Below are 25,011 nucleotides of genomic sequence, written 5' to 3'. Positions count from 1 at the left end.
CAGCACACTGACTTGGGAGGAATTCCCATAACCAACCACCACTGTTCTGTCAAGATGTGGCTTTAGAGAGATGGGGTCTGGGTGTGAAGAGATAGGCAAGTTCTCTTATTAAAACGGTTATTCCCAAAAGCAACCTGCTAGGGAAACATTTATTTTGGATCTTCATTAGTTCAATGAATACTGGCAAGGTTGGTAAATTTGTTACACTCATACTGGAAACTTCATGAAATTATGGCTAAATTGAAAAGTAATTGTTCCTAAACAACTGAATAGGCCTCCCTAGCTAGTCTCTGATTTTATTTTATACTGAATTAAAATTAACTTGTACATTATTAAAATGGAACACTTTCCTTTTAAACAAAATACCATACCACCCACCACTGCATTACATATCAGTTTATGGTTTTGGTACTGGGATACTAAGCAACCAGTTAAGAATTAGAGTTTAGTGGCAAGAGCGATATGACCAACAGAAATAATGAAGTGTCATCTACTGTATTCACAAATTTGTATGAATTACCAAAGTGTATAAGAAATTAGTTTACAGCAATTGCATGTGAAGTTAATTCCCCCAACCTCTTATGTTTCTGCAGAGCAGGGTGGTGAATATGGTGGGAACATAGTAAAGTTAACACTATTTGCTACATGGTATGAATGTAATACTAAACAAAAAAAGGTTGATATTTACTGCACTGTCAAAGTCCACATTTGCAAATGCAAACAAGAAATTAGATACGATTTTTATTTCTGTGACCAACATTAGAAGTATCTTTAACCCAATTCTGCTTCATCACAGTAATATTTCAAGGATTTATTGAGGCATCTCTTTACATACAAAAGTAGAGATTGAAGAAAAGCCAGAGTAGTCTATACACAATGCAGTCTGTGTACATTCTGAAGCTGTATCTTCTCAGTAGCTATTTATACATTTTCCCAACTAATCCCTTATCCAATGATTTAGAATGTTTTATACCATCAGAATATCTAGATTAATTATTAGAACCATTAACATTGAGCACATATATTTATACCCTTCAATTGCCAAACAATCCAGATGGCTGAGAGAATGTGACCTAACCTGGGTTTGCACAGTTCTGGGGTACAGACTATTAACTGGGGAACTCACATGGTTTGAAATGGAGATCTTAGCACAGGATAACCAATGCTGCAGCATATTTAAGACTAAAGATCGCAAGTGAAATACTGGCCTATCTGAAGTTAATAGCAAAACTCCCATTGTTCTGCAAGACCAGGACTTCACCCCTTGTTTTTAAGATGTAATACTTACGGCACATTTTCTTGCTCTTCATATTTTTTTCAGATACTGAACCCACAAAAAAAATTAAAGAATGGAACAAAAGCAAACACTTTTAAAAAACACACTGAGGGATGTTAGGGGAGATCTAAGCAGTGCTCTGAGCAAAAGGCATTGAAGTGAACATGAGTGAGTTCATGCTTTTTAAAAAAAAGCAAAAATTATCTTTATTCAAAATGGAGACATTATTGCTGCTAAACTTCTGCTACTGGCTGAAAACAGAAATGACATAGGAAATGGCGAGACTGAGATGAACTATAGAAGCTTTTAAAACTCACTATAAACTTTTTTGTCCTAAATGTACTGCAGCGTTAATGGCTATACTGAAACAGTTTTACAGTTTCAAGGGAAAACCAGTGTTGTACAGTTTAGAAAGCCACTCCAGAGGTTAATAAAAACCCCAGTCTGAGGGAAAATGTATTTCCCACTATCACATGGAGCAACAGTTCTCACTACAAACCTCATCTTCAACTAATAATATAAAGAAAAACCCACCAAACTCTTCTGTTCCGTACTGGAAACATACTTTTTCAGCACACTTAGGCTCCAGTCCTGCAACTGCATCAGAGTGAGCTGACCCCCGAGCTTTCACAAGACAGTACTTAGTCATCAGAAATGACCCACCACATTTACAAGAACATTTCAGGAGTATTCAACACAGTAAATGTTGGTACTATAAGAAATGCTCAACTTATTTCTTAAAAGAATACAGAGACACTGGTTCTTCAGCTACCTTTCCCAAGGTGCTACTTTACAAGTTTAAATGTAAAGCATTTCTTTCTACAATGTCATCTGTGCAAATATGTATCTGTAAGTAATATTGCACATTAAAAAAAAGCTTTGTAGTGAAAACAGGACTAAGACGACAATATGGCGTTCTCCAAACAGAATAAAAAGCTATCTTTACAGTAAATGCTAATTTAAAGAATGCCAAGATTATTTAAAATCTAAGCACATAATACTGACAGAAAATGTTAAATTGGATATTATACATATAAATTACATTTGCAAATACTTGTAGAAATTTTAAACAGTTAATACTCTTAATTTCACAAATCAGCTAGGTCATCACTGTCAAACAAAGGATCTAATTAATTAAAAATGCCCCCCCTTCCTCCAACAGAAAAATACCATGGAGAAACAAAAAGGAAAAAAAAAACTTGCAATCTTAGACAAAGCACTGGAAAGAGTCAAAGCATTTCAGCTTATAGAGGTAGTACTAGCCACATCCAGCTAGAAATACATTATATTTGTACTATGATGAAATAACGTAGTAAAGTGTAGAAAGACTATAAAATTTACAAAAATAAATAGTTCTGAATGCTTTAGAAAATGCAAGATACTTCACTGACAAGTATCTTGAGTCTGCTTTTCCGACCAAAGTGACATTTGTTTTAATATTTTTAAAATATACCTATATCTCTAGTAATGCTGATGGATTTGCACAATCCAAATATGCAACTCCAATGTATGCCAACTTGGCAAGTATTTTAATATTAAAAATAAAATCTAGGCTTCATAAGAGATTCACATTTGAAATTCATTTTGTATGTAAATTCTTCTGACAAATTAAAAATTGCACATAAACATTTACTCAAAGGGGGTGAGGGGTGGTGGGTAAGGATACGTGCATATGTCTTTATGTCACTACACACACACACACGCACTCCCAGAAGGGAAAAGATGATTGCACAATTTATCAAATAAATTATTTTTAAAAACTGCCACTTTTTTGATTTATAACAGACATTTTAAGAACTACTCATGAACAACTCTGTTTTGTTTTAAAAGAAATTCCTTGCAGCTTTCCCAGTGGCTTTATCCTCAAACCAATGTTAAGTGGCAGTACAGAAAGTATCTTTGGTTAAAAAATAAATAAATAAATATCAAGATCCAACAAGAATTTCCATGATATGGTCCAACTCACTCAGATCTGTTCTACATATCGGAATATTGTTTGTTGAGGAAGAATTGCAAGATGGGAAGGTTTTCAATGTTTCTTCTGTAGCAGCAGAAGGTGGTCTAGGTGCCATTAGTAGGGGAGAGCAGAAGTCTGAATCATACATTGAAGTGTCAATATCTTCAAAGATGTCATCTATAGCCAAATCTTTTAAGTAACTGGTCGAATTTGAAATTTCAAAGGAACCAAATACACATTCAGCTCCCTTCAAATCTTGTCTATCATCTTCTAGCTTTAGACATGTGTTTTCTGGAGACTTCAGCGGCTCATCATCTCCAGCTGGAATCAAAGAAGTAGGTGGACTTATATCTTCCATGAAGTCCAAATCCTTCAGAATAGATGAAATGGCAGATGACATGTCATCGTCTGAAACCATCAGCAGGCTATTTTCAATTGGGCCTTCTGCAGACCATGAGTTACAACAGCTAGACTCTTGCTGGCTGCTACCTGAAGGCAAATGTAAAGAAATTCCAGATGAATCAATTCCTGGGTAGCTGTGAGGATGGGGAGCAATGCCACTACATACATTAATTGGCTGTTGGCTACTCTCTTGCCTCATTTCCTCCTGAATCTGCCTTACTGTGTTGGCTATGAGCACAGAACGGTGTAAGTTTGGTTCCACCAGCATTTTGTAAGTTTGCAGTTTAGTGAGGCACATATTCAGCACTAACTGCCTTTTAAGTGGATATGGCAGATTTCGACTGGAATCAAAGGCACTTGAGAGACCAGCCATGTTTTCCTCATAGTCACTCAGCTTGCGTTTTAGGCCTCTCCCCAACATGAACCTGCAAAAGAAAAATTCTAGTCAATCTTTTACACTTTCAATTAAGCATCATAGGAAAACAGCACACTTTTACAAAAGCTATATTCCTAACAGTAGTCAATGGGGAAAGTGGAGACAGTTTGTCTAAGTTAATCAATGCTAATGAGAGCTGATCACACATAGCTAAGGGAGCATATCCTCTCTTCCCCGGAAGTTTTTATTTCTATTAAGATAGATTCCAACTAGATTCCTAATAATGCTTACATTTTTAGATTAGAGAAAAAATACTTCAGCTATTTAATCATGAGATGTGAATTGTATTTAACAATAGTGATAACTACAAAAAACTGCATCAACAGGACCATATTGAGGCTTTTTAATAGCTGATAGTTTTTTAAACTGAACATTTTGCAGGCTTACTAGATCAAGTATTTTGGAATAAAGCTCACAACCTTTCCAGGCTAGAAAGACAGAATTACAGAGGAATTCAATGAAGATAGGAAAAAAGTTTCACAGCTATCCTGCCAAGTAAAGAGAGGTTCATTATTATAATTGCCTTAGCTATAATGAATATTTCACAATTTGCATTATAGTAGTATTCACTTGTTAGTAGATACTATAGTTAAGCTTTCAAAACAGGTTTCATTAACCTTATTTTCATATGGTCAAAGCTTCCTAAAACTACACCTTGCAGGCTGAAGTTTCCTTTCCTGAATTCCCCTCCTCTCCCAACTGGAAGAGGAAGCTGTCTGAGTTGAGTTCACCAGTCTCTCCCCATGCCATGAAATTTACAAGATGGATTTTGAAACTTGGCATGTAGAGGTAGTAGCTCTCATTGAGCAGATCAGCCACTAGGTATGGTTATATAATAAAGTTGTGAGCAATAGAAAATGAGCTACTACACTGTCACAATAGAAAACTGCATTCAGTCAGTGTTTGAAACACAAGGTGGGTGAGGCAATAATTTTTATTGGCCCAGCTTCTGTTGGAGAGACACGAGCTTTCAAGCTTACAGAGACCTGAAGAAAAGTTCTGTGTAAGCTCCAATATCCTGGGACTGACGTGGCTACAACACTTCAGTCAGTGTTCATATGTAGATGTGCTTCTTGCGTATATACATGTGAAGTGCATCCCATTTAATGTATACCAGTAAGCACCAGTCAGCCCAAAGGACTTAGGAGCGTTTAAGTTCCTTCATAAAGGCAAACTTCTCAACGAATGTTGTCAGCACTTATGCTGCCTTAAAACATTACATCAGGGATTTCAAGCCATTTACGTGCTTATGCCACTAAATGTTCAGACAATTTAAAAATACAGGCAGTGAAAAGGCAGCAGGGAAGGGGTCAGAAAGGACAGGCAAGGGAATGTGGCTGCAGGACAGCTCTCTTCATTGCTGGTCAAGAATCCTGCCAGTCATTACACCAAAGAGTGAGGGATTTTGATTTATGGATAATTATTTTTTCTGGGGACTAGAACACTCCAGACTACTGTCTAAGACCAAGAACAAAATCAAACGAGAAGCCTACAGTCTCCCTTAATGAGCTAAGTGGAGAGTAGAACGCATCATGCTGTTTCATTCCCAAATGGAAGAAGTGCAGGTTGAAGCGTATTGAAAAATCTTAAGGGGAAAGAACAAGACTGCTGCTTCTCAGTGATGCTACTGGAGAAGGTAAGTGGAATTGCATGGCACCAGAAATGACAATTGCAGGCTCCTGTGGGCTCTCGCTTTCAGATGATCCCACAGATGTTAAGGCCTTGAAAACAGAGGTATTCATCTTGGACTCCCCAGCTAAGGTCCCTATAAGCTGCACAGCAGCCTATTTAGCACTATGCAGGCACTCAGGGAACCCACCCAGGGACCTGCTGAGGCCGGGATGCCCCTCTCCCCTGGTCCCAACCTAACCCAACCTCCAATCTGCCACAGTGGCCCTCCGGCCCCAACTATGCCACAGCCATGGGCCCAGGGGCCCCTCCCCTGGCTCGGCCCCAGCCTGGACCTACGGGGGTTGGGGGAGGAGCATCTATCCTGCGGCCCTAGCCTCAGAGCTGCTGCAGCAGGGAAGAGATGCTTTTCCCCACAGCCCAGGTGCTGCTGTGGGGAAGAGAGAGCTGTGGGGAAGTCCTCACCCCACCATAGCCCCAGAGGACCCTCCTACACCCCTCTGCCCCAGCCCAGAGCCCAAACCCCCCAGAGTCCTCACACCCCTGTACCCTAACCCTCTGCCCCAGCCCTAAGCCCCCTCCCACACGCCAAACCTCTCAGCCTCACCCCCACCACATGAATTTTGTTATGTGCACTGACCGATATGAAGGTGATGTGTCACATCACCTCAACAGTGGTGCACATAACAAAATTCATTCCGCACCTGGGTGGGAAAAATTAGAGGGAACACTGCTCCCCAGTATAGGTATGTAGCTCCCCCCACCCCCACCCCAAACTGCCCACCTACAAACAGTACCCAGAATTCAGTCTTCCTCCCAAAACTGTTCCATAACTGCCAACGTTTATATAAAACCCCATAAATTCCTGGATCTGTTCTTACTCATCAAAACTGATTTTTCACAGATTTATAGATTCCAAAGCCAGGAGGGACCATTATGATAATCTACTGTGATCTCCTGAATAACACCAGCCAGAAAACTTCCCTGAAGTTATGCCTAGAGAATATCTTAGAAAAAACATCCAATTTTGATTTAAAGATTGCCAGTGATGTACAATCCACCACAACCCTTGGTAAATTGTTCCACTGGTTAGTTACTCCTCACTGTTAATTACTTTAACTTGAAGGGGAAAGTAAAACTTTGTATGCTGGACTATTTCAGTCCCATAGCTCTAAACATACTAGGAATTTTGTATTGCATGTGTAAAAGTTACTATTCCACTGTTTTGTGGGGGGAGGAGAATGTGCTGTAGTCCTTACTAAGAACTAATTGCCAAGTTTCAGCTTGAGAAATTCAGCAGCGAGTAACATGTTCATTATAACTTCATAAAATCTTACACCAGTCCTCCCTCTACCCTTTCATCTCAAAAAGTGAATAGATTTTGCTTCATATTCTCTCCGTCAGCCCCCTCTCCTCAAATTCACCTACCGCCTGAGAACACACACAGAAAACTGTATATAAAGATTTTCAGAAAGCTAAAAGGGAGGTAAAGTTTTATAATGAGTCTCAACATAATACTAACTATACAATTTATAAACCACATATTTTGCTATAACAGACAACTGCTCACATTTACAGCATACAAATAGAGAGAACACCACAGAATTGCCTACAAATAAATCAGTAAGAGGTGGGTAGTGTAATATCTTTTATTGGACCAAGTACCTTTCCCAGACCTGAAGAAGAGCTGTGTGTAGCTGGAAAGCTTGTCTCTCACCAACAGAAGTTGGTCCAATAAAAGATATTACCTCACTCACTTTGTCTCTCTAATATCCTTGGACTGATACAGCTACAACAATTCTGCATACCTTCTCAAACAAATTAGGGAAATATAGCCTAGATGAAGCTACTATAAGATGGGTGCATAACTCATTGGAAAAGCATTCCCAAAGAGTAATCACCACAGTCAAACTGGAAGGGCATACTGAGTGGGGTCCTGCAGGGATTGTTCCTGTGTACAATTCTGTTCAATATGTTCATAAAATGATTTAGATAATGGCACAGAAAGAATACATTTATAAAGTCTGTGGACAATACCAACCGGGGAGGAGTTGCAAGTGCTTTGCAGGACAGGATTAAAATTCAAGATGATCTGAACAAACTGGAGAAACGGTCAGAAGTAAAGAGGATAAAATTCAACAAGGACAAATGCAAAGTACTCCACTTAGGAAAGAACACTTAATTACATGCTGTGATAGACCCAGGCCAGTTGGGAACAGCAGAGTAGTAGAATGGAGATATACTGGCCACTGGATAAGCAGTTTTCTGTTCCCTGAGTGACCAGAGCAGGGGCTGCTCCAAGCTAATGAGAACACCTGACTCCAATTAACCTGCTAAGCACCTGACTCCAATTAAGGCCCATCTGATGCTATAAAAGGGCTCACTCCAGTCAGAGCAAAGGGAGCCAGAGAAGAGGAAGTGTGTGTGAGGAACTAGGAGCAACAGGTGTGCAAGAAGCTGAGAGTGAGTAGGCATACTGCTGGAGGACTGAGAAGTACAAGCATTATCAGACATGAGGAGGAAGGTCTGGTGGTGAGGACAAAGAAGGTGTTGGAGGAGGCCATGGGGAAGTAGCCCAGGGAGTTGTAGTTGTCGTGCAACTGTACCAGGAGGCACTCTAGACAGCTGCAGTCCACAGGACCCTGGGCTGGAACCTGGATAGAGGGTGGGCCCGGGTTCCGCCCCCAAACTTCCCAACCTCTGATCAAACACAGGAGGAATTGACCTGGACTGTGGCTTCTACCAGAGGGGAAGGTCTCTGGGCTGTTTCCTGACCCACAGGGTGAATCTGTGAGGTGAGCAAATCCGCCAATAAGCACAGGACCCATCAAGGTAGAGGAAGAACTTTGTCACAACGCATACAAAAAATGGAAATTAATAGGTAGGAAGGAGTACTGCAGAAAGAGATCTGTGGATTATAGTAGATCACAAGCTAAACACGAGTCAGTTTAACACTGTTGCAAAATAAAGCCAACATCATTGTAGGATGTATTAGCAAGAGTGTTGTAAGCAAGACACTGGAAGTAATTCTTCTGCTCTAATTCATGCTAAGACCTCAGTGGGAATAATGTGTCCACCTCTGGGCACCACATTTCAGGAAGATGTGGGACAAATTGGAGAATCGCCATCATTGTCTAACCTAGCAGTTCTCAAACTTTAGCTACCCAAGGACCCTCATTTTGATTTAAAAAATTTTCATGCTCAGCCCCTGCCCCTAGTCCACTCCTTCTAAGGTCCCACCCCTACCCTACCTCTTCCTGTCCCCGCTCCACCCCTGCCCCTCTTCTTCCCACCCCTGAGCAAGCCCTATCCCCGCTCCTCCCCATCCCTCCTAGTACCTCCCTGTACACTGTGGAACAGCTGTTCAGCCGTGTGCAGGAGACGCTGGGAGGGAGATGGAGGAGTTGATCAGCAGGGCCAGTGGCCCTGGACATGACTTGTGGACCCTCTGGAGTACCCTCATGGACCCCCAGGGGTCCACTGACCCCAATTTGAGAAACCCTGGTCTAACCTGTTCTTAAAAACCTCCAAACATCTTTCAGGAATGGTCTAATTATTACTTAGTCTTGCCTGAGTGATGGGGACTGGACTAGATGACCCATTAAGGTCCCTTCCAGTCCTGCACTTCTATGATTCTATGAAGTGGCTCAAAACAACAATGACTTGATATTAACCAGTCCTACTACTATACACATTAGAACAAAAAACAAGCAGTTCTGTATTTGAGTTGAGTATTTTTTCTACTTGGTTGCGGTAGAGAGAACACAGCGTGGCTAATATTCAGTTAGAACATGCAGTTCTGGGGGGAAAAAAGGAAGGGGGGGAAAGGACTTCAGTTTCTGCTGAAGACATTGGTAAAGCCTGGACCTGGTTTTGTCCATACAACTGGAAAGAGTTTACTCCCAGACTCAACATAAAATGTTAAACAATCGAATTAGACACCCAGTGGCAGATTAATATCAGATCCTTTGCATGCCAGGGTCCAGGCCCAGCACACTGTAGAAGGCCTCCCGACTTCCCTTTCATGTGAGTACTGGGTACAGTCAGCAGTAGTCCAGATGCCTACTTTAGCTGCCAGACCATTACCACACATTATCCATTAAGACAACCTGCTGCTAGATTTCTGGGTAGAGGGGAATGGAGGAAGAAAGCCCCCTTCACCCCAGAGGATGATCCCGTCTCAGATTTTCAGACTTTCAAACATACTGCAGTCCATCTGGACAATGCATCCATCTGCCTGGACCATACATTTAGTGTGCATAGCCATCTAGCCAAGTGATGGCATCTTCAGTGGCGTGATGCAGTTCTTCTAGGCCACCGCTGAAACTAGTCAGCAGGCATTTATTGACACTGTGTGTCACTCTTTGTGTTGCATCACAATTGAACTGAATCAGAACATAACTGAAGAGTACTGTCTAAGGTAACAGGATGCAAGAGATGGAGCAGCAGGGGGAAGGAAGACACTGTAGGTGGTAAAGGAATGAAAGTGAGACTCCCTCATAGTCTGTGTGTTTTGATGTAGATGTTCCTGGAGGAAATCAAATTTGCCACTCAAATGAACTTTTAAGTTACAGGTGGGGCTAGTAGTTCTGCCTATTGTTAATACTTTCCTAATACTTGCCTAATACTTTCCATTATAAAGATGTTGCTTTCAGTTTGTCAACCGTCTGGGCGGACGTTTTCCACAAAAATAGTTCAGTTTTTCAAAGAACAAGACTAGAGACTATACTGAGCAAATCACCTAAATCAAACTTTTAAAAAGAGGCCATTAACTGCATCTCTCTTTTCTTCTGGGTGCTCAACTTAAGACATCTGGAGACTGATTTACGGAAATGCTGAGGACTTAACTGTAGATCAAATCTATAGAAAATGTGCTTTAAACATATACAATGCAAAAATAATGTGAAATACTCAAAAATCAGATCCTACATTATTCTAATTTTGGGTGTCTAACTTGAGATTCTCTGGCAATTTGGGGCACAATCTTGAGGCAGGGGGAAATCTATTTTAGGAATAATGTCACTACCCCATCCCATGGGAGCCTGGTGAAAATAATTTAATTAGTGTTTGCAAAGCAGCCATCTGCTATGGTGATGAGTGTCATAGAAAAGCCATGAGAAAATATCTAATTCTGTAATCAGTGCAGGGTTTAGATAATGTGCAGCAAAATGGCCTGGAACCACATGCTGAACAAGGATAAAAAAATACTGAATAGCTTACCCATTCAGGGAGCGTCATCCATCCTGACACTGAATGAAAAAAACAGTATGTGATCACTTAAATAAAGACTCTCTTAATACATATGGACAAGAGGGCCAAATTAAGGTTGTATAGGACACCAAAATCTAGTATTTCTTGTGTTTAAAATAACTAGAAGTTTGCAAAGTCAATGTAATTTTTCTGCAATACATATTTAGGCTTCATCGTCAATTCAGGAACCTTTATAAGTAATCAATTTGACTAATATGGATAAATGATAATCCCTACATTCTCTCTCAGAGAGGTGCACAGTGTTTTAGTTACTGCAAAACCATCAATTTTAGTAGAAGACACTCAGCTAAATTCCAGCTCACTGTACTGAAATTCATGAAAATTGCATGACAGTTTTATATAGTTTAACTTTTCATTTCACATAGTGTGTCTAACACACTAAACTCCAACACACACATGCATTAATGCCCTCCCTTACCTCCTCCCACAATAGCAAAACAAAACAAATTCCACCTCAACACTAGCTGTTCTAGATATGTTCAATACAGTTTGAGTGATTGTAGCTTTTTAAACATTACATTTAGCTCTTCTAATACATGAAGAAAAGTGAGACCAAAGCAAATTTGTTTTTAACCAAATCTATTTCTAAATCCATAAAGGGGGAGGGACTTTTAGAATACCTAGTCTTATTTGCAGCAGCCTTTATACCTGTTTAATGTGGCTGTCTGCTTAACTAAACAAATGCTGCAAGTCTGTTTTTAGAAGCTAGATAATTTTAGAAGTATAGAAATTTTTAAAGAGGATAATAAAACCAAAGCAGCATTGCAATAACTCTGCAGCGAACGTTTTCACTAGTAACCATAATACAACCGTCATTTTACACTTCAATTCTGTGTCAAATACACTCAAACATTGACCTACAAAGGCATGAAGCCTCTCTTACCAAATAAACCACATTTAATCAGGCCTTTTGCTTTACTTTCTAGTATAAGATAATTTGTCAAATTGTTACGAGTATATCTTTTAACAAGCTGCTCCAGGTTTCTATGGATAACTTACCTTTTAAGAGTATTGTAATTTTTTCTAAGTACTCTTTTTTTCAGTGCTGCTCCATTACACAGCATGGAACTATGACCACATTGTTTAATTTTGTAATCTACTTCCCACTATAATTTTTGTTACAGATGAAGAACCAACCTCTATCAATTCCATACCCAGATAATCCTATGTTACTGAGTGACTGCTCTCCAGTTGTCAGGCCTTTTAAACAGCTGACAGAACTGTACAATCTGGACAACAGAGAAGCAAAAACTGGACATGCTAGAATTGTAGGAGGAGCTTCTGGAATCTGCTGTGAAGTGTATCCTTCTCGCTTTAGCTTAATTCCAGGAAGCTACTCAACACTCAAAATAGGGCCCTAGCAAAATGATCATGTGGTTAGTGATTTCAAAATTCCACTGTAAATATACAAAGTGAGCAGAGACTAAAGCCTATGTCAATATAAACCTGAGATTTGTACTTATCCAGTTAGAAATGAAAGGACAAGTTATAGATTACACTTTCCTTAAATTTAGATAAAAACTAGGACATGTTCTAGAAAATAATTTAGAGTCTCCATTGGAGTCTTGGTCACGACATACACAGAATAATTAAAAATAGGGACTTCTACACTTCAGTGTTTTGGGTACTGTCCTCTCATCTATTTAACCAAAGTTAGCACACAATGTGAACCAACATTGAGTTATACGTCATTTATGATGGAAAGCTTACATTAAGAGTTTGAAAGCTTAATTACTTTTTGCATAGTAAGTCAAAAAAGCTTACTTTTCACTGTTAAGAGGGCCAAATATTCCCATCCATGTCGGTAAGGCCAGAGGAGCTCACATCCACAGATCCAGTCTGGAGCAGGTGCTGGCTGAGCAGCATGCTTTCCACTTAAGACCCATGGTAGCTCCACAGGAATTTTGCCCCTTTGGGTTGGGCGAAAGCAACTATGGGCCACAATTCTAAACTCTACTCAAGTATGAAGGAAGTGGGAGGAGACAGGAAGGTATGTCACTGATCAACCATAAGCAAAGAATGCCAAATGGGAAGCCTGGTTAGAGCAGGCAGCGATGCAAAAGAAACACTCAAGTCTCCCAGAAATGTTGAGAAGCCTGTGGCAGATTATATAAGTGCTACAATTTTAGAGGAAGACACCAGCTCCATCTGTCACGGGGACTGATGCTGCAGAGCAGCTGCTGCTGACATGTGGTGAGGAACTGCAGTCACAGGAGGAAAGCAGTGAATGACTGAGTTGGAATCTCCTATTTCTGCTTGGGCAAGCCCATTTCCTTGTTTCCTCTTTCTCCACCTTTCATAAAACATCCCACTAGAAGTATGCAACAATGCCAAACTTTAGAACTGCATGTGGTGCAAGGCCTTGGCTACACTCACACTATACAGCACTGCAACTGGGGTGTGAAAAAACACCCCGAGCGCTGCAAGATACAGCACTGTAAAGCGTCTGTGTAATCAGGGCAGCAGCGCTGGGAGCGTGGCTCCCAGCGCTGCACGCTACACCCGTAAGGGATGTGGTTTACATGCAGCGCTGGGAGAGCTCTCTCCCAGCACTGCTGCTCCGACTACACTCACACTTCGCAGCGCTGCCGGGGCAGCGCTTTGAAATTCCAAATGTAGCCATACCCCAAGTTTCAACAAGAGCAAGCTTCCAAGAAATTGCATTTATAGAATCTAGGACTGTATACAGTGTGCACACTTTTCCTTCTCATGAACAACACCCAACACGGGGGCTAACGTATTCATTTGCTGTTACAATACATGCTGATGGACATGATCTCTAAGGAAGCATTTGGCCTGTATTATGCAGGTGATCAGACTAGCTGATCACAATGGTTTCTTCTGACTTTAGAACAGGGCTGGGCAAACTATGCCCCAGGGGCTACATCCAGCCCTTCAGATGTTTTCATCTGGCCCTCGAACTCCTGCTGGGGAGTGGGGTCCAGGGCTTGCCCCGCTCTGGCACTCCAGCCGGGGCACCCCTTGAAGCAGCAGCATGGCTCCCATCCGACTCTTAAGCGTAGGGAAGCTGCCCCCACCCCAAGCACCTCCCCTAAAGTTCCCATTGGCTGGGAACTGCAGCCAAACAGGATCCGCAGGGGCAGCACACGCAGAAGGAGCAGCGTGCAGAGCTGCCTGGCCATGCCTCCATGTAGGAGCTGCAGGCAGGACATGCTGCTGCTTTTGGGAGCTGCTTGAAGTAAGTGCTAGCCAGAGCCTGCACCCCTGACCCGCTCCAACACCCCTACCCAAGCCCTGATTCTTCCCCCCCCGCCCTTCAAACCCCTTGGTCCCACCCCAGAGCACCCTCCTGCACCCCCAGCCCCACCCCAGAGCCCTCACCCCCTCCTGCATCCCAACCCCCAATTTCGTGAGCATTCATGGCCCGTCATACAATTTCCATACCCTGATGTGACCCTCAGGGCAAAAAGTTTGCCCACCCCGGCTTTACAATCTGACTTGGCTTTACTGGATCTCCTGGTGAGTTTCTTTCTGCACAAGGGGTCACTTTTACAATCATCTTTATTGAACTTATGCCTATTTAAGGGCATGTCTATGCTACAAAATTAAGTTGACTTAAGTTAGGTCCACCTACAGTAACCACAGTAGGTAAATCAGATCTTTGTGTCCACACTACGCTCCTTCTGTCTGCAGTGCGGGTCCTCACCAAAAGCACTTGCACCGATTTTAGTGGGGCCTTGTGGGGCACTGACAACCGCAGCCCCACTGCCCTGGGCCAACAGCCGAAATCCCAAGGCTGAGAGGGCTCCATCTGTCAAAGGCAGCAACAGGCAATATAAGCAACACAGTGTCTACACAGACACTGCATCAACCTAACTACATCAACCTAAATGCTACTTCTCTCACGGACGTGAAGTTATTAGGTCGGTGTAGCGGGCGAGTTAAATCAGCAGGCAGAACATTGCAGTGTAGACATTTACCCAGTTAGGCTGACATAAGCTCCCCTACGTTGACCTAACTCTGTAAAGTAGACCAGGCTTAAGTCAGGTATGCTATCTTGTGGGAATAGCCACAACAATCATGTTTGCCCTTCTTATTTCCAAGAACTAACTAACTAGAATAACTATACCAAGAAAGTCAAAATCAGAAACACAGAGCTGGAAGGGACCCTGAAAAGTCATCAAGGCCAGCTCCTTGTGCTGAAGCAGGACCCAAGTAAAACTAGACCAGTGGTCCCCAACGCAGTGCCGGCGGGTGCCATGGTGCCCCACCAGGGCATTTATGTGCACTCACCTACTGACAAGGGAGCGCCCTGCCAACAAGGAGCGCAACTGCCAGATAAACATTTCAGCGGCAACGCTTCTTGATGACGCTGCTTCTCGGTGGCATTTTGGCGGCTGGTCATCTGACGCCCACCACACTGAAAGTTTGGGGACCACTGAACTAGACCTTCCCTCATCGGCATTCATCCATCCGTTCTTAAAAACTTCTAGTGATCGAGATTGCACAAGCTCTCTTGGAAGCCTATTCCAGAGTTTAACTACTCTTACAGTTGGAAAGCTTTTCCTACTATCTAACCTAAACCTCCCTTGCTGCAGATTAAGCCCCTTACTTCTTGGCCTACCTTCAGTATATATGGAGAACACCTGATCACAGTCTCTTTTATAACAGCCCCTAATATGTTTGAATACTTATCAGATCCTTCCTCAATCTTTTTTCCCTTCAGGACTAAACATGCCAATTTTTTTTAAACCTTTTCTCATAGATAAGGTTTCTAAGCCTTTTATCATTTTTGTTGCTCTAGTCTGAGCTCTCTCCAGTCTGCGCACATCTTTCTTGGTGTATGGTGCCTAAAAGTGGACACAGTACTCCAACTGAGGCCTCAGCAGTGCTGAGTATAGCAGAACAATCACCTGGCTTTACATACAAACTCCTGCTAATACACCCCAGAATTACATTAGCCTTATTCACAGCTGCATCATGTTGACTCATTCAGACATGGCATATAGATTGACTGACATGCTTTCAAAATTTCAGATTTTAGAGTGCCCATATGCCTGTACAAGGCACTTAACATAAAACACCTAAAAGACAAGTCTCAATGCCCCAAACTTACAATATAAGTGATGGACTTGACAGACAAGAGGATAGGGCAAGAAAGGGCACAGGTTATGGAGATTTTACGTGATGACCCAGTTTAAGTTTTCATTCATCTTGGCGGTACCTTTCTTTTTTTTGTAAACGCTCATTTAATGCAGGCAATACTAGAGAAGTTAGACTTCTAGCAATAATTTGAATTAGGTGAGGGTGAAGAGTTGGGGGCTTGAATAGATTCTGAAAGAGTGGTGTTCCAAGCACTAGAACAACATACGAGGAAGTACGGAGACATCAGAGACATAAGGGTGCTTACAGTAAGTCAGCAAATTAACAGCGGCCATCTAGAAAGGAAGTAGTTGTAGCTGACTTTTAGAAAGTTATAATTCAGAACAATCAAATTGTGCACACAGCTAGTATATGTAACTGTGTGAACTTGTTATCCTCATCTTTTCTCCTTCCCTGCTACTATTTGCCACTTACCTATCCATCTGTGGTACTTATCTGGCTCCCATCACTGTAGTATCTGAGCATGACAATCTTTAATGTATTAACTAACGTACTTGTTGCATCCTGTCTTAGGCTGCAAACATCCAAGGGTAAGGGAGTATATGTACCCACATTTTATCTCAGCACCTAGCGCAGTAAGGTCCTGACAACTGGAGGTTGAGTATTCCTGCAATGGCTGCTCCCTCTCCTCCCCACAAAAGAGAGACAAGAGCAGCAAAGGAGGTAGAGAAGCTAGTGTTGTTAATGGAGCAGAGATCAAGGGACAAAACAGAAGTGACCAGGTTGGACATTAGGAATGGATTTACACTGACAACCCAAAATAGCTTACATAACACAGCAAGGTGTGATTGGATAATCACAACTGGTGCCCTGCTAGCCAAGGTCCCTGAGGATTTTACAGTTCAACTCAGGTTTCTATTAACAATTGGGCTGGGTCATTTTATGAGGTGAAACAAGAAGGATTAAAATATATTATACTAAATGATAAGATATGATTCTAGATTTACAGACAGAACGAGACTTAAAGAAAAGCATTTTCTTTTTATTTTAGCCAAACGGTATGAGAAATTAAATAGGAGCTATGCATGTCTTAAATAGTTTAAAGAGGAATATTCCCACATACTGCCTTGACTCTCTGTTGCTTCCAAAAAAAAAAAAAAATCTAAGCTCCTGTACAGTGAAGTTATCTACTGGAGCTAGAATCCAAAGGGAAATAGCTCCTCAAAAAGGGGAACAGATAAAGTTAAGTGATTTTAGAGCAGGACATATTTTTGGTCCCCAAATGCTGACAGATGCTTCAGTTAACTTTTAATAGTAATAGAGGGACTTATCTGAACACAGTGACAAGATTTTCATAAAATTACAAATGAGGACAATCCACCTGCCAAACAATGTTTTTAATACAGACAGGATTCTAAAGAGCACTAAATGAAATAAATGGAGAAACAATAGCCTTTGTAAAGCACAAGACTGGGAGTTCAGTTCTATTTTATAACTTCTCTGCACTAGTTTCAGTATCTATAGACACAGGAGAATTCAGACTTTTACAGGAATGTTACAAAGCTAAAAACTAGTGTTTGTAAGGTACTAAGGTCCTTGGATAGAAGGAGCTACTCAAGTGAAAAGTTTTACTTTCATCTAAAAATAAGAGGTGAAGAGTGGAAAAGTTGAGCAATAAAAATAATTAATTATGCTAAGAGACTTTCTACACTAAAAAGACCCCCAGTCACAAGTCATTCTTTGTAAAACAACGGTAATCAGTTTTCTATGTACAGAAAATGAACAGTTTTTCACTTACTGCTACTTATTAGTTTCGGTATGTCATTCTGGGAAAGAAGCAACTTAGTCAGGATTTATATTTTTACCTGCTATAACTGCATGGTGTGATGTCTCTGGGACTGCTTATAGCAATAAACAAGAAGTACTCTTAGCATCTAACATCTATCACTAGAGTCACTTGCAGGAGAGTAATGAGGTAGCATGGCTTTTAGAAAAAAACCTATATCTTTCAAAAAGGTTGTCCCCAAACTTGTGTCATTTGTGCGTATAACTCCACTTTCAGCTGTGAATCCTGCAAGTATGTACCCTTAGTGTATAAAAAGTGTTGCAGCAGCTACATTTCAGCTAAGATTTTTGGGTGAAGGGTTTCAGCGGGAAGAAGGGGAGGGTTGTCATTTAAGCTAAGGCAGAACAGAACAGTTCAAAATTTGAACTGAAGCAAACATGATCAAAAGTTACTAAATTTAGAAACTGCAGGAAAAAAAAAGTTTAATTAAATTTGAACTTTTTAACTGTGGTTCCACCAAAGCAAAATACAGCTGGACTGACAAACTAAATAAAAGATCAGATTCAATGTAATGCCTATTACCAGCTTTCCTTACTTGATAGAGAAGGAATAGTTTTTTTCCAACTGTTTTCTAAGTCACCTACCTACTGAAGATGCAAAACTATTGCATGTGATCAGATATGTAATGCCATAGACACAGGACCGGCGCTAGGGGTTTGAGCGCCCTACGCGGACAGCAATTTCGCCACCCCGCACGCTGGTCCCACGGCTCCGGTGGAGCTGTCGCAGTGGTGCCTATGGAGGGTCTGGTGCTCTGCGGCTCCGGTGGAGCTGCCGCAGTCGTGCCTGCGGCAGCTCCACCGAAACCACGTGAGGAGCCGACCCTCCGCAGGCACCACTGCGGCAGCTCCACCGGAGCCGCCTGCCGCCCCCTCCGGCAAAACGGCGCCCACCAATTATTCTAGCGCCCTAGGCGATTGCCTAGGGTGCCTAAATGGTAGCGCCGGCCCTGCATAGACAGAAACTGCATATAAGTTGCAGTGATTCACATGAAAATCCACTGTCAGGAGAATTTAGATTATTCAGAATGATGAAATGCTAGTATGTGGATTTGGTAGAGAATCAAAGTTTCCACCACCAAAATAAATACATGTAACTGATATTGGGAGGGGAGGGCAGCAGCAGTGTTTTTCCTCATACATAAGGCCATACATTTTAATATGTCACACAATTCACTGAAGTGCATTAAAACATTTGACTGGGCCAAACTGGGATTCATTCTTTTAATCACACCCAAGATCTTATGGTAGAGCAGCATATATCAGAAACACTGCCTCACAAGAGAGTATAGCAATAATGTACCACAGGTATGTCAAACACACAACACACACACAAACCACCTGCAACCCCACAGCAACAAACCTCAGAACCTGGGTGTACAGATTTGGGCTCATACTACGTAGCTAAAAATTGCAGTGTACATGTTTGCAGTCCTGCTGGAGATTGGGCTCTGAAGCTAAGCAAGAGGGGTGGGTGTCTGAGCCCAAGGGGGAACATGTACATTGCTATTTTTACTGCTCTAGTGCAGTGATTCTCAAGCAGGGGTATGCAAAGGTATCCCCAGGAAACATCAACTCACCTCGATATTTGCCTATTTTTCCCAACAGGCTGCATAAAAACTCTAGGGAAATCAATACAAACTAAGATTTCATACAATGACTTACACACACTGCTCTATATACTATCCACTGCCATGTAAGTACAACATTTATATTCTAATCAATTTGTTTTATATGGTAAAAGTGAGAAAGTAATTTTTCAGTAACAAGGTGCAGTGATTCTTATAAAATCAGACATAAGAATGCAAAAGTAAGTAGTTTTTAAGTGAGGTGAAACCTGGGGGTATGCAAGACAAATCAGACTCCTGAAAGACGTACAGTAATCTGGAAAGGTTGAGAGCCACTGCTCTAGCATGAGCCGGAGTCTGTAGTCCCAGACGGTTTATTTTTATTTTTTTGCACTGTAGACATACCCCCATAAGGCCCCCCAATTCCTGCAGCTGAAGGGTCTGCCAATGAGCATGCACCCCAGAGCTCACTGTAGGATTGGGGCCCTAGTTATTAAAACCAAGAAAAATGGGGTTTTATGTAAACAATTTATTGTAACACATAGGCCTTGGCTACACTGCAGAGTTGTAGCGCTGGTAGTGGCTTTACAGTGCTGCAACTACTCCCCGTCCACACTGGCAAGGCATATACAGCGCTGAATCTCCCTGGCTACAGCGCTGGTTGTACTCCACATGGACAAGAGGAATAAAGAGAACAGCACTGGTGCTGCAGCGCTGGAGTGCCAGTGTAAACAGTGATTAATCTTATACACTGTAACTGACCTCCGGAACCTTCCCATAAGGCTTTTAACTAAAGAACTCTCTTTGTTTTGTTATGATGCCTCTCTTTGTTTTGTTGTGAACTCCGGCAGCTGCTTATCCGAAAAACAAACACAGCTACTGTGTGCTGGAGCAGAGGCAGGCAGGGAATGTCCACAGCTAATGTTTGCTTAAGGAGAGAAACAGGGGCAGGGGGAGGGGGGTTGTGTGTCCCTCAGAGCAGCTGCTTATCTGGTCTGAAGGCTATTTGCATTTAAGAGTGAATGAGAGAGGGGTGGGGGACATGGTCGGAATTTGCAAGGCAGGGAGCTGACACAGCCTCGGCTCCAAAAATCCACTCACTCTCTCCCCCCTAGGCTTCCTGTCACACTCCACCCCACCTCCCTCTTTTGAAAAGCACGTTGCAGCCACTTGAACGCTGGGATAGCTGCCCATAATGCACCACTCCAACATCACTGCAAATACTGCAAATGTGGCCACACTGCAGCGCTGGTAGCTGTCAGTGTGGCCACAGTGCAGCGCTTTCCCTACACAGCTGTACGAAGACAGCTTTAACTCCCAGCGCTGTACAGCTGCAAGTGTAGCCAAACCCTATAATGTTTAAGTGAACAGAAACTCACATAAAACATGCCATTCAAAGCAAATCTGAAGATTTTATCCTATCCGCTAAGCATAGGGAAGCCCATTGTCATTTTGGGCTGTTGATTTTACCACAAAAAGTTATTTAGAAGCTGGATATTAAGTCTAGCTACAAGCATAATAGAAACTCTGCAGGTAAAAATAAGATTTCACAGAAAAAAAAAAAAAGTTACCTTTACAAGTTAGAAAGGTGTTCCAGGTAGGAAGATTCTAGATTTTGTTTAAAGCGCATTCATCCGAAAAGGTGTTGAACTATAAAACTGTGATAACAGCCCAAGTCATCCACTTCAGTAGAATGATGCAACTTTAGGACAGAATTATAAAAATGATTACTATGACATTGCTTTACAAAAAAAAAAAAGTTCGACTATACTAAGACAAATTTAAGACTACTTTCTTAAGCTGACATTTTAGATATTCAGTGCTAACAGGACAACTATAAACAACTGAAAAACCTGAACTGATAAGAGTCAAAATTAAGTTCATTCAATGCCTTGGGCTCATAAAATATAAATTAGAATTTTAAAGTGTCAGTATAGCATGTTAAATGGTAATTACCCTCCATAATTAAACATGGCACAGAAAACTGACCACCACATACCAGTTTCGGAGATATTAATTTTGCATCATCTTATCCAACATGCTGCAACAACAAACTCTTCTCTTTCAGAGGATTTCTAACATGACCATAAAGACAACAGGCAGACCAAGTTATAAGTAAATCTTTCTGGATAACGTACATATTTCAAAACTGATATCTACTGAGAGATGGCATTAGACATCCAGATTTGGATTTTATTAGATTTTTGTTTAATGAAAATATTTTTCACAGTAATTACCCAAATTTCCTCATCTTCAGTATATACAAGGCCACTGGGGAATACAGTGAACTGACCTGAGCCATAAATTTGCTGATAACACACAACATAGTATAATTTTCATCATACCCAGAGAGCATAGAGTGTGGGGTTCATCAGTGCACAAGAGAAACTGCAACTTGGATTATAACAAGGTGGCTGAAGTTCAAGTGATGCTAGTAGGCTAGGCGAAGGCTTGAGGGTGTAAGTAAAAGGGACTGTTCAACCTCCACTGAGGTTCACAAACTGGGTTGCTCTGATAGTCTCATTTATTCTTGGGAGCAGATCCTCAGCTGATGCAAGTTGTCGTAGCTCCAGTGACTTCAGCTATCTGCCCCCTGGAATCCCATGTACTGTTGGTAGCTGAGTGCTTTTTCAGTCTGTGCCTGGAATGTTTCTTCAAACTTGGACCTAGCCACAGTAGTCTGTCTGTCTAGAAAATTCAGCACTGGAGTAAATATCAACACTATATCTAGTTGAAAACATATTCCTTTGTAACCAAGAACTAGCTTTTAAGTTCAAAATCTTCATTTCAACAATCATAGTCAATTATTCATAAACCAATATTTTTGTTATTGGCAAGTACATTTAACATAGCAATTAGTTCTAATATTCTAACAACAGAGAACATCTTACTTTCTTAGCATCTGGCTACAGAGAGCTCTGTAAAATGTTTGCTTTTCCACCTCAAAATTTCACCACACAGGACCAGCTCATAAAGAGAGAAGTAATAATTCAGCAGAACACCACCCTTGGTTTGAGACTGCCAATTTAACCCAACTCCCAACTCCTCACAGAAATTGGCTTTTTGAAGATCTGCACCATTCTTCACAAGAAATTAAAATAGGTTTTTAACACTGAGTAGAACATTAAAAAAGCATGACTTTATTTGTTTTGTTTAAAAAAAAAAAAAGCACTAACATGGTTGATAGGCCTGAAAGTTAATCTACTTTAAAAAAAATCTATTTGTGAAGCTCATGGGGAATATAGCCTTTATAAGAATGCTAATGAGATTTCACATTTTAAATGGTCAGCCCAGCACTCAAGAACAGCTGTGGAGCAGGCAAGTCAGTGTGCACACTCACGTAAGAAAGGATTTTAGTTTCAAACTTGAGATTTATAAAAAGATTTCATAATGCAAAAGTGGTTTTTAACAAAAGTGAAAAATATGTAATATCCTTCAAAATTTGATCTCTGGCTGGAAAGACTGTTGGAATTCAAGGTGTATTGATCTTAATTTCTTTACATATAGACCTTAAAGAACTATGTAGAGGATTAGCTTTTGGAAAGAACAGGAGTACTTGTGGCACCTTAGAGACTAACAAGTACTCCTGTTCTTTTTGCAGATACAGACTAACACAGCTGCTACTCTGAAACCTGTCATTATTTGGAAAGAGAGTATCTTTTCCTTAACTATAACTCATTTTCATGCTCCAAGCCACCAGTTTACCATTCTTAGCTTATTTCATACTTGTATGCAATGAGTGACAGTACAAAATACAAAAGTCTATCAAACCCAAGTGGCCTATATACTAGAAAGCATTTGTTTTTAGCATAAGCTAGGAACCTAATTGCTTATTCTGTAAATAGTTATCAGTTTTATAGACTATAAAAATATATTCCTCTTCCTTCTGTCCCCCTCCAATTCTATGTTCATTCTTTCAGTACCAATTTGTTTGTGGTCCACTTTTAACTTAAAAACACTGTAGTAACTTTTTTTATATTATTTCAACTTGACTGAATTTAATTTAGTGCCCACAGAACTGAGAGATCTAACACACTTGGCTGAATCAGATATAAAAGAAAAAGCCACCATGCAAGCTTCCCATATAGCTCTGTAAAGGCACCTCAATTCTAAATTGCTGCAGCCTCTCTCAATAAATTGCAGCCCTATCTTGAGCAGAAATTATTAATCGTGTTTATTAGTGCAGCAAATTTGCAATATGCATATAAGAGACTAGGATAATAGGTGAGTATGAGCCATCTGCTGGAAATTGAGGCAAACTTGAGAGCTTATAAAGCAGATACGAGGAGACATACGATAAAGGTACAAAGCAGTTATGTAGCGGCTGCAATCAGCGTTTTTCCAAAAGGCAGTATGATTAAAAGCTAAATAATTGCAAATGATAAAGCACACACAGACACGGACCAAGAAAGATTCTCTTCCCTGACGCCATCCCTACAGCTATATTGCAAATGCACCATTTCTAATAAAGCCCAGGGGAGCCTGCCACCATCTGGCCTTCGTGAGGAGAGACTAGACAAGTTGGGTACTTCCCGAAAACGGCTGCCTGCGCCGCCCCCAGCAGCAATGAGCAGCAGCAAAACCAAAGATAACCTTGGGCTTCCTGAACTGTGAAAAGTTCCTCTCCTCCCCTTCCTCCTGCCTGGTTTTCCAGCGACTTCAACCAGGCTAATTACAACTCATCTGAGCGCTTCATCCCAGCCCCGCCTGAACATCGCCAGCCAGGTGCCCCCTCCCAGAGATCCTCCCCGCAGCCGGCCAGGTTCCCACCCCCCCAGGCCCCTGCAAGCAGCTAGCCAGCCCGACCCCACCCCCACGTCCCAGCCAGCCAGGTCCTCCCCCCACGTCCCAGCCAGCCAGGTCCTCCCCGCCAAGACTCGCCCCCCCCCACCCATAGATCAGGTTCCCCCGTGGCCCCCCACCCCCCTCAGGTCCCGTCCCCCGCCAGCCAGCCCCTCCCGACAAGTCCCCCGCCAGGCACCGCATCACCTTTGCTCGGTCGCCCCGCTCCAGCCGGTGCCTCACCTGGAAGAAGAGCGAGCGGGCCGCCCGCTCCTTCGCAGGCTGCTCTGCCCTCCCCAGCCAGCCGGGCTCCCTCAGCGGGGCTGGGACTCGGACTCCTTCCAGGAGGAGGCGAGAGCCACCCCCGCCGGGCCCCGGCCACCTCAGCTCCTCCCCTCCGCACACGGCGCCACGGCCAGCCCGGAGGGGGGGGGGGAGCTGCGCGCGCCGCGCCCGCCAGCAGCAGGCCCTGCTCCCATTGGCCAGCGGCTCTTCAAACCAGCCCAGCAACCATTTTCTCACTGGCCGGCTAGTTTTGGGGGGTGGGCTCTGCCTAACCAACAGCCGCGACCAATCACAAAGCCGCCGGAGCCAGAGAGGGCGGGGGTGGCTACCCCTTCTCATCCAATTGGAATGGGCGCAGCCGCAGTTCCGCCGGAGCGCGCGCGCCCCTCCCGCTCTTGGAGGGACGGGTCTCCTCCCGCGCAGGGCTGGGCAGGCGGCGGTCCTGGGGCAGCGTGGTGCCGCGGGATGCGTGCACGGCTTGGCCCCGCTGCAGCTG

At 42.3% G+C, this 25,011-nt stretch overlaps 1 protein-coding gene across 8 annotated transcripts; it reads right to left on the bottom strand.

Annotated features, from left to right (window-relative positions):
- Positions 1-728: 728 nt before the first annotated feature.
- LOC115649728 (SERTA domain-containing protein 2-like) lies at positions 729-24,632 on the bottom strand. 8 transcript variants are annotated; one of them, XM_030558606.1, is made up of 4 exons: positions 24,438-24,632; positions 21,448-22,136; positions 21,020-21,150; positions 729-4,060 (listed from the first exon to the last, which is right to left on the bottom strand). In XM_030558606.1, the coding sequence occupies exon 4, from the start codon at positions 4,054-4,056 to the stop codon at positions 3,202-3,204; it is 855 nt and encodes a 284-aa protein (XP_030414466.1). In that variant the 5' UTR covers positions 4,057-4,060; positions 21,020-21,150; positions 21,448-22,136; positions 24,438-24,632; the 3' UTR covers positions 729-3,201. The 8 variants fall into 8 exon arrangements, with proteins under 8 accessions (XP_030414466.1, XP_030414464.1, XP_030414465.1 ...); XM_030558604.1 differs by having other exon boundaries at positions 21,794-22,136; XM_030558605.1 differs by having other exon boundaries at positions 21,794-22,136; positions 24,474-24,632.
- Between the last annotated feature and the right edge of the window lie 379 nt (positions 24,633-25,011).

Source organism: Gopherus evgoodei, chromosome 4 (assembly GCF_007399415.2).
Source record: "Gopherus evgoodei ecotype Sinaloan lineage chromosome 4, rGopEvg1_v1.p, whole genome shotgun sequence".
Taxonomy (NCBI): Eukaryota; Metazoa; Chordata; order Testudines; family Testudinidae; genus Gopherus; species Gopherus evgoodei.
The sequence above is the reverse complement of the archived record's forward strand: the minus strand, read 5'-3'. Positions and strand labels throughout refer to the sequence as shown.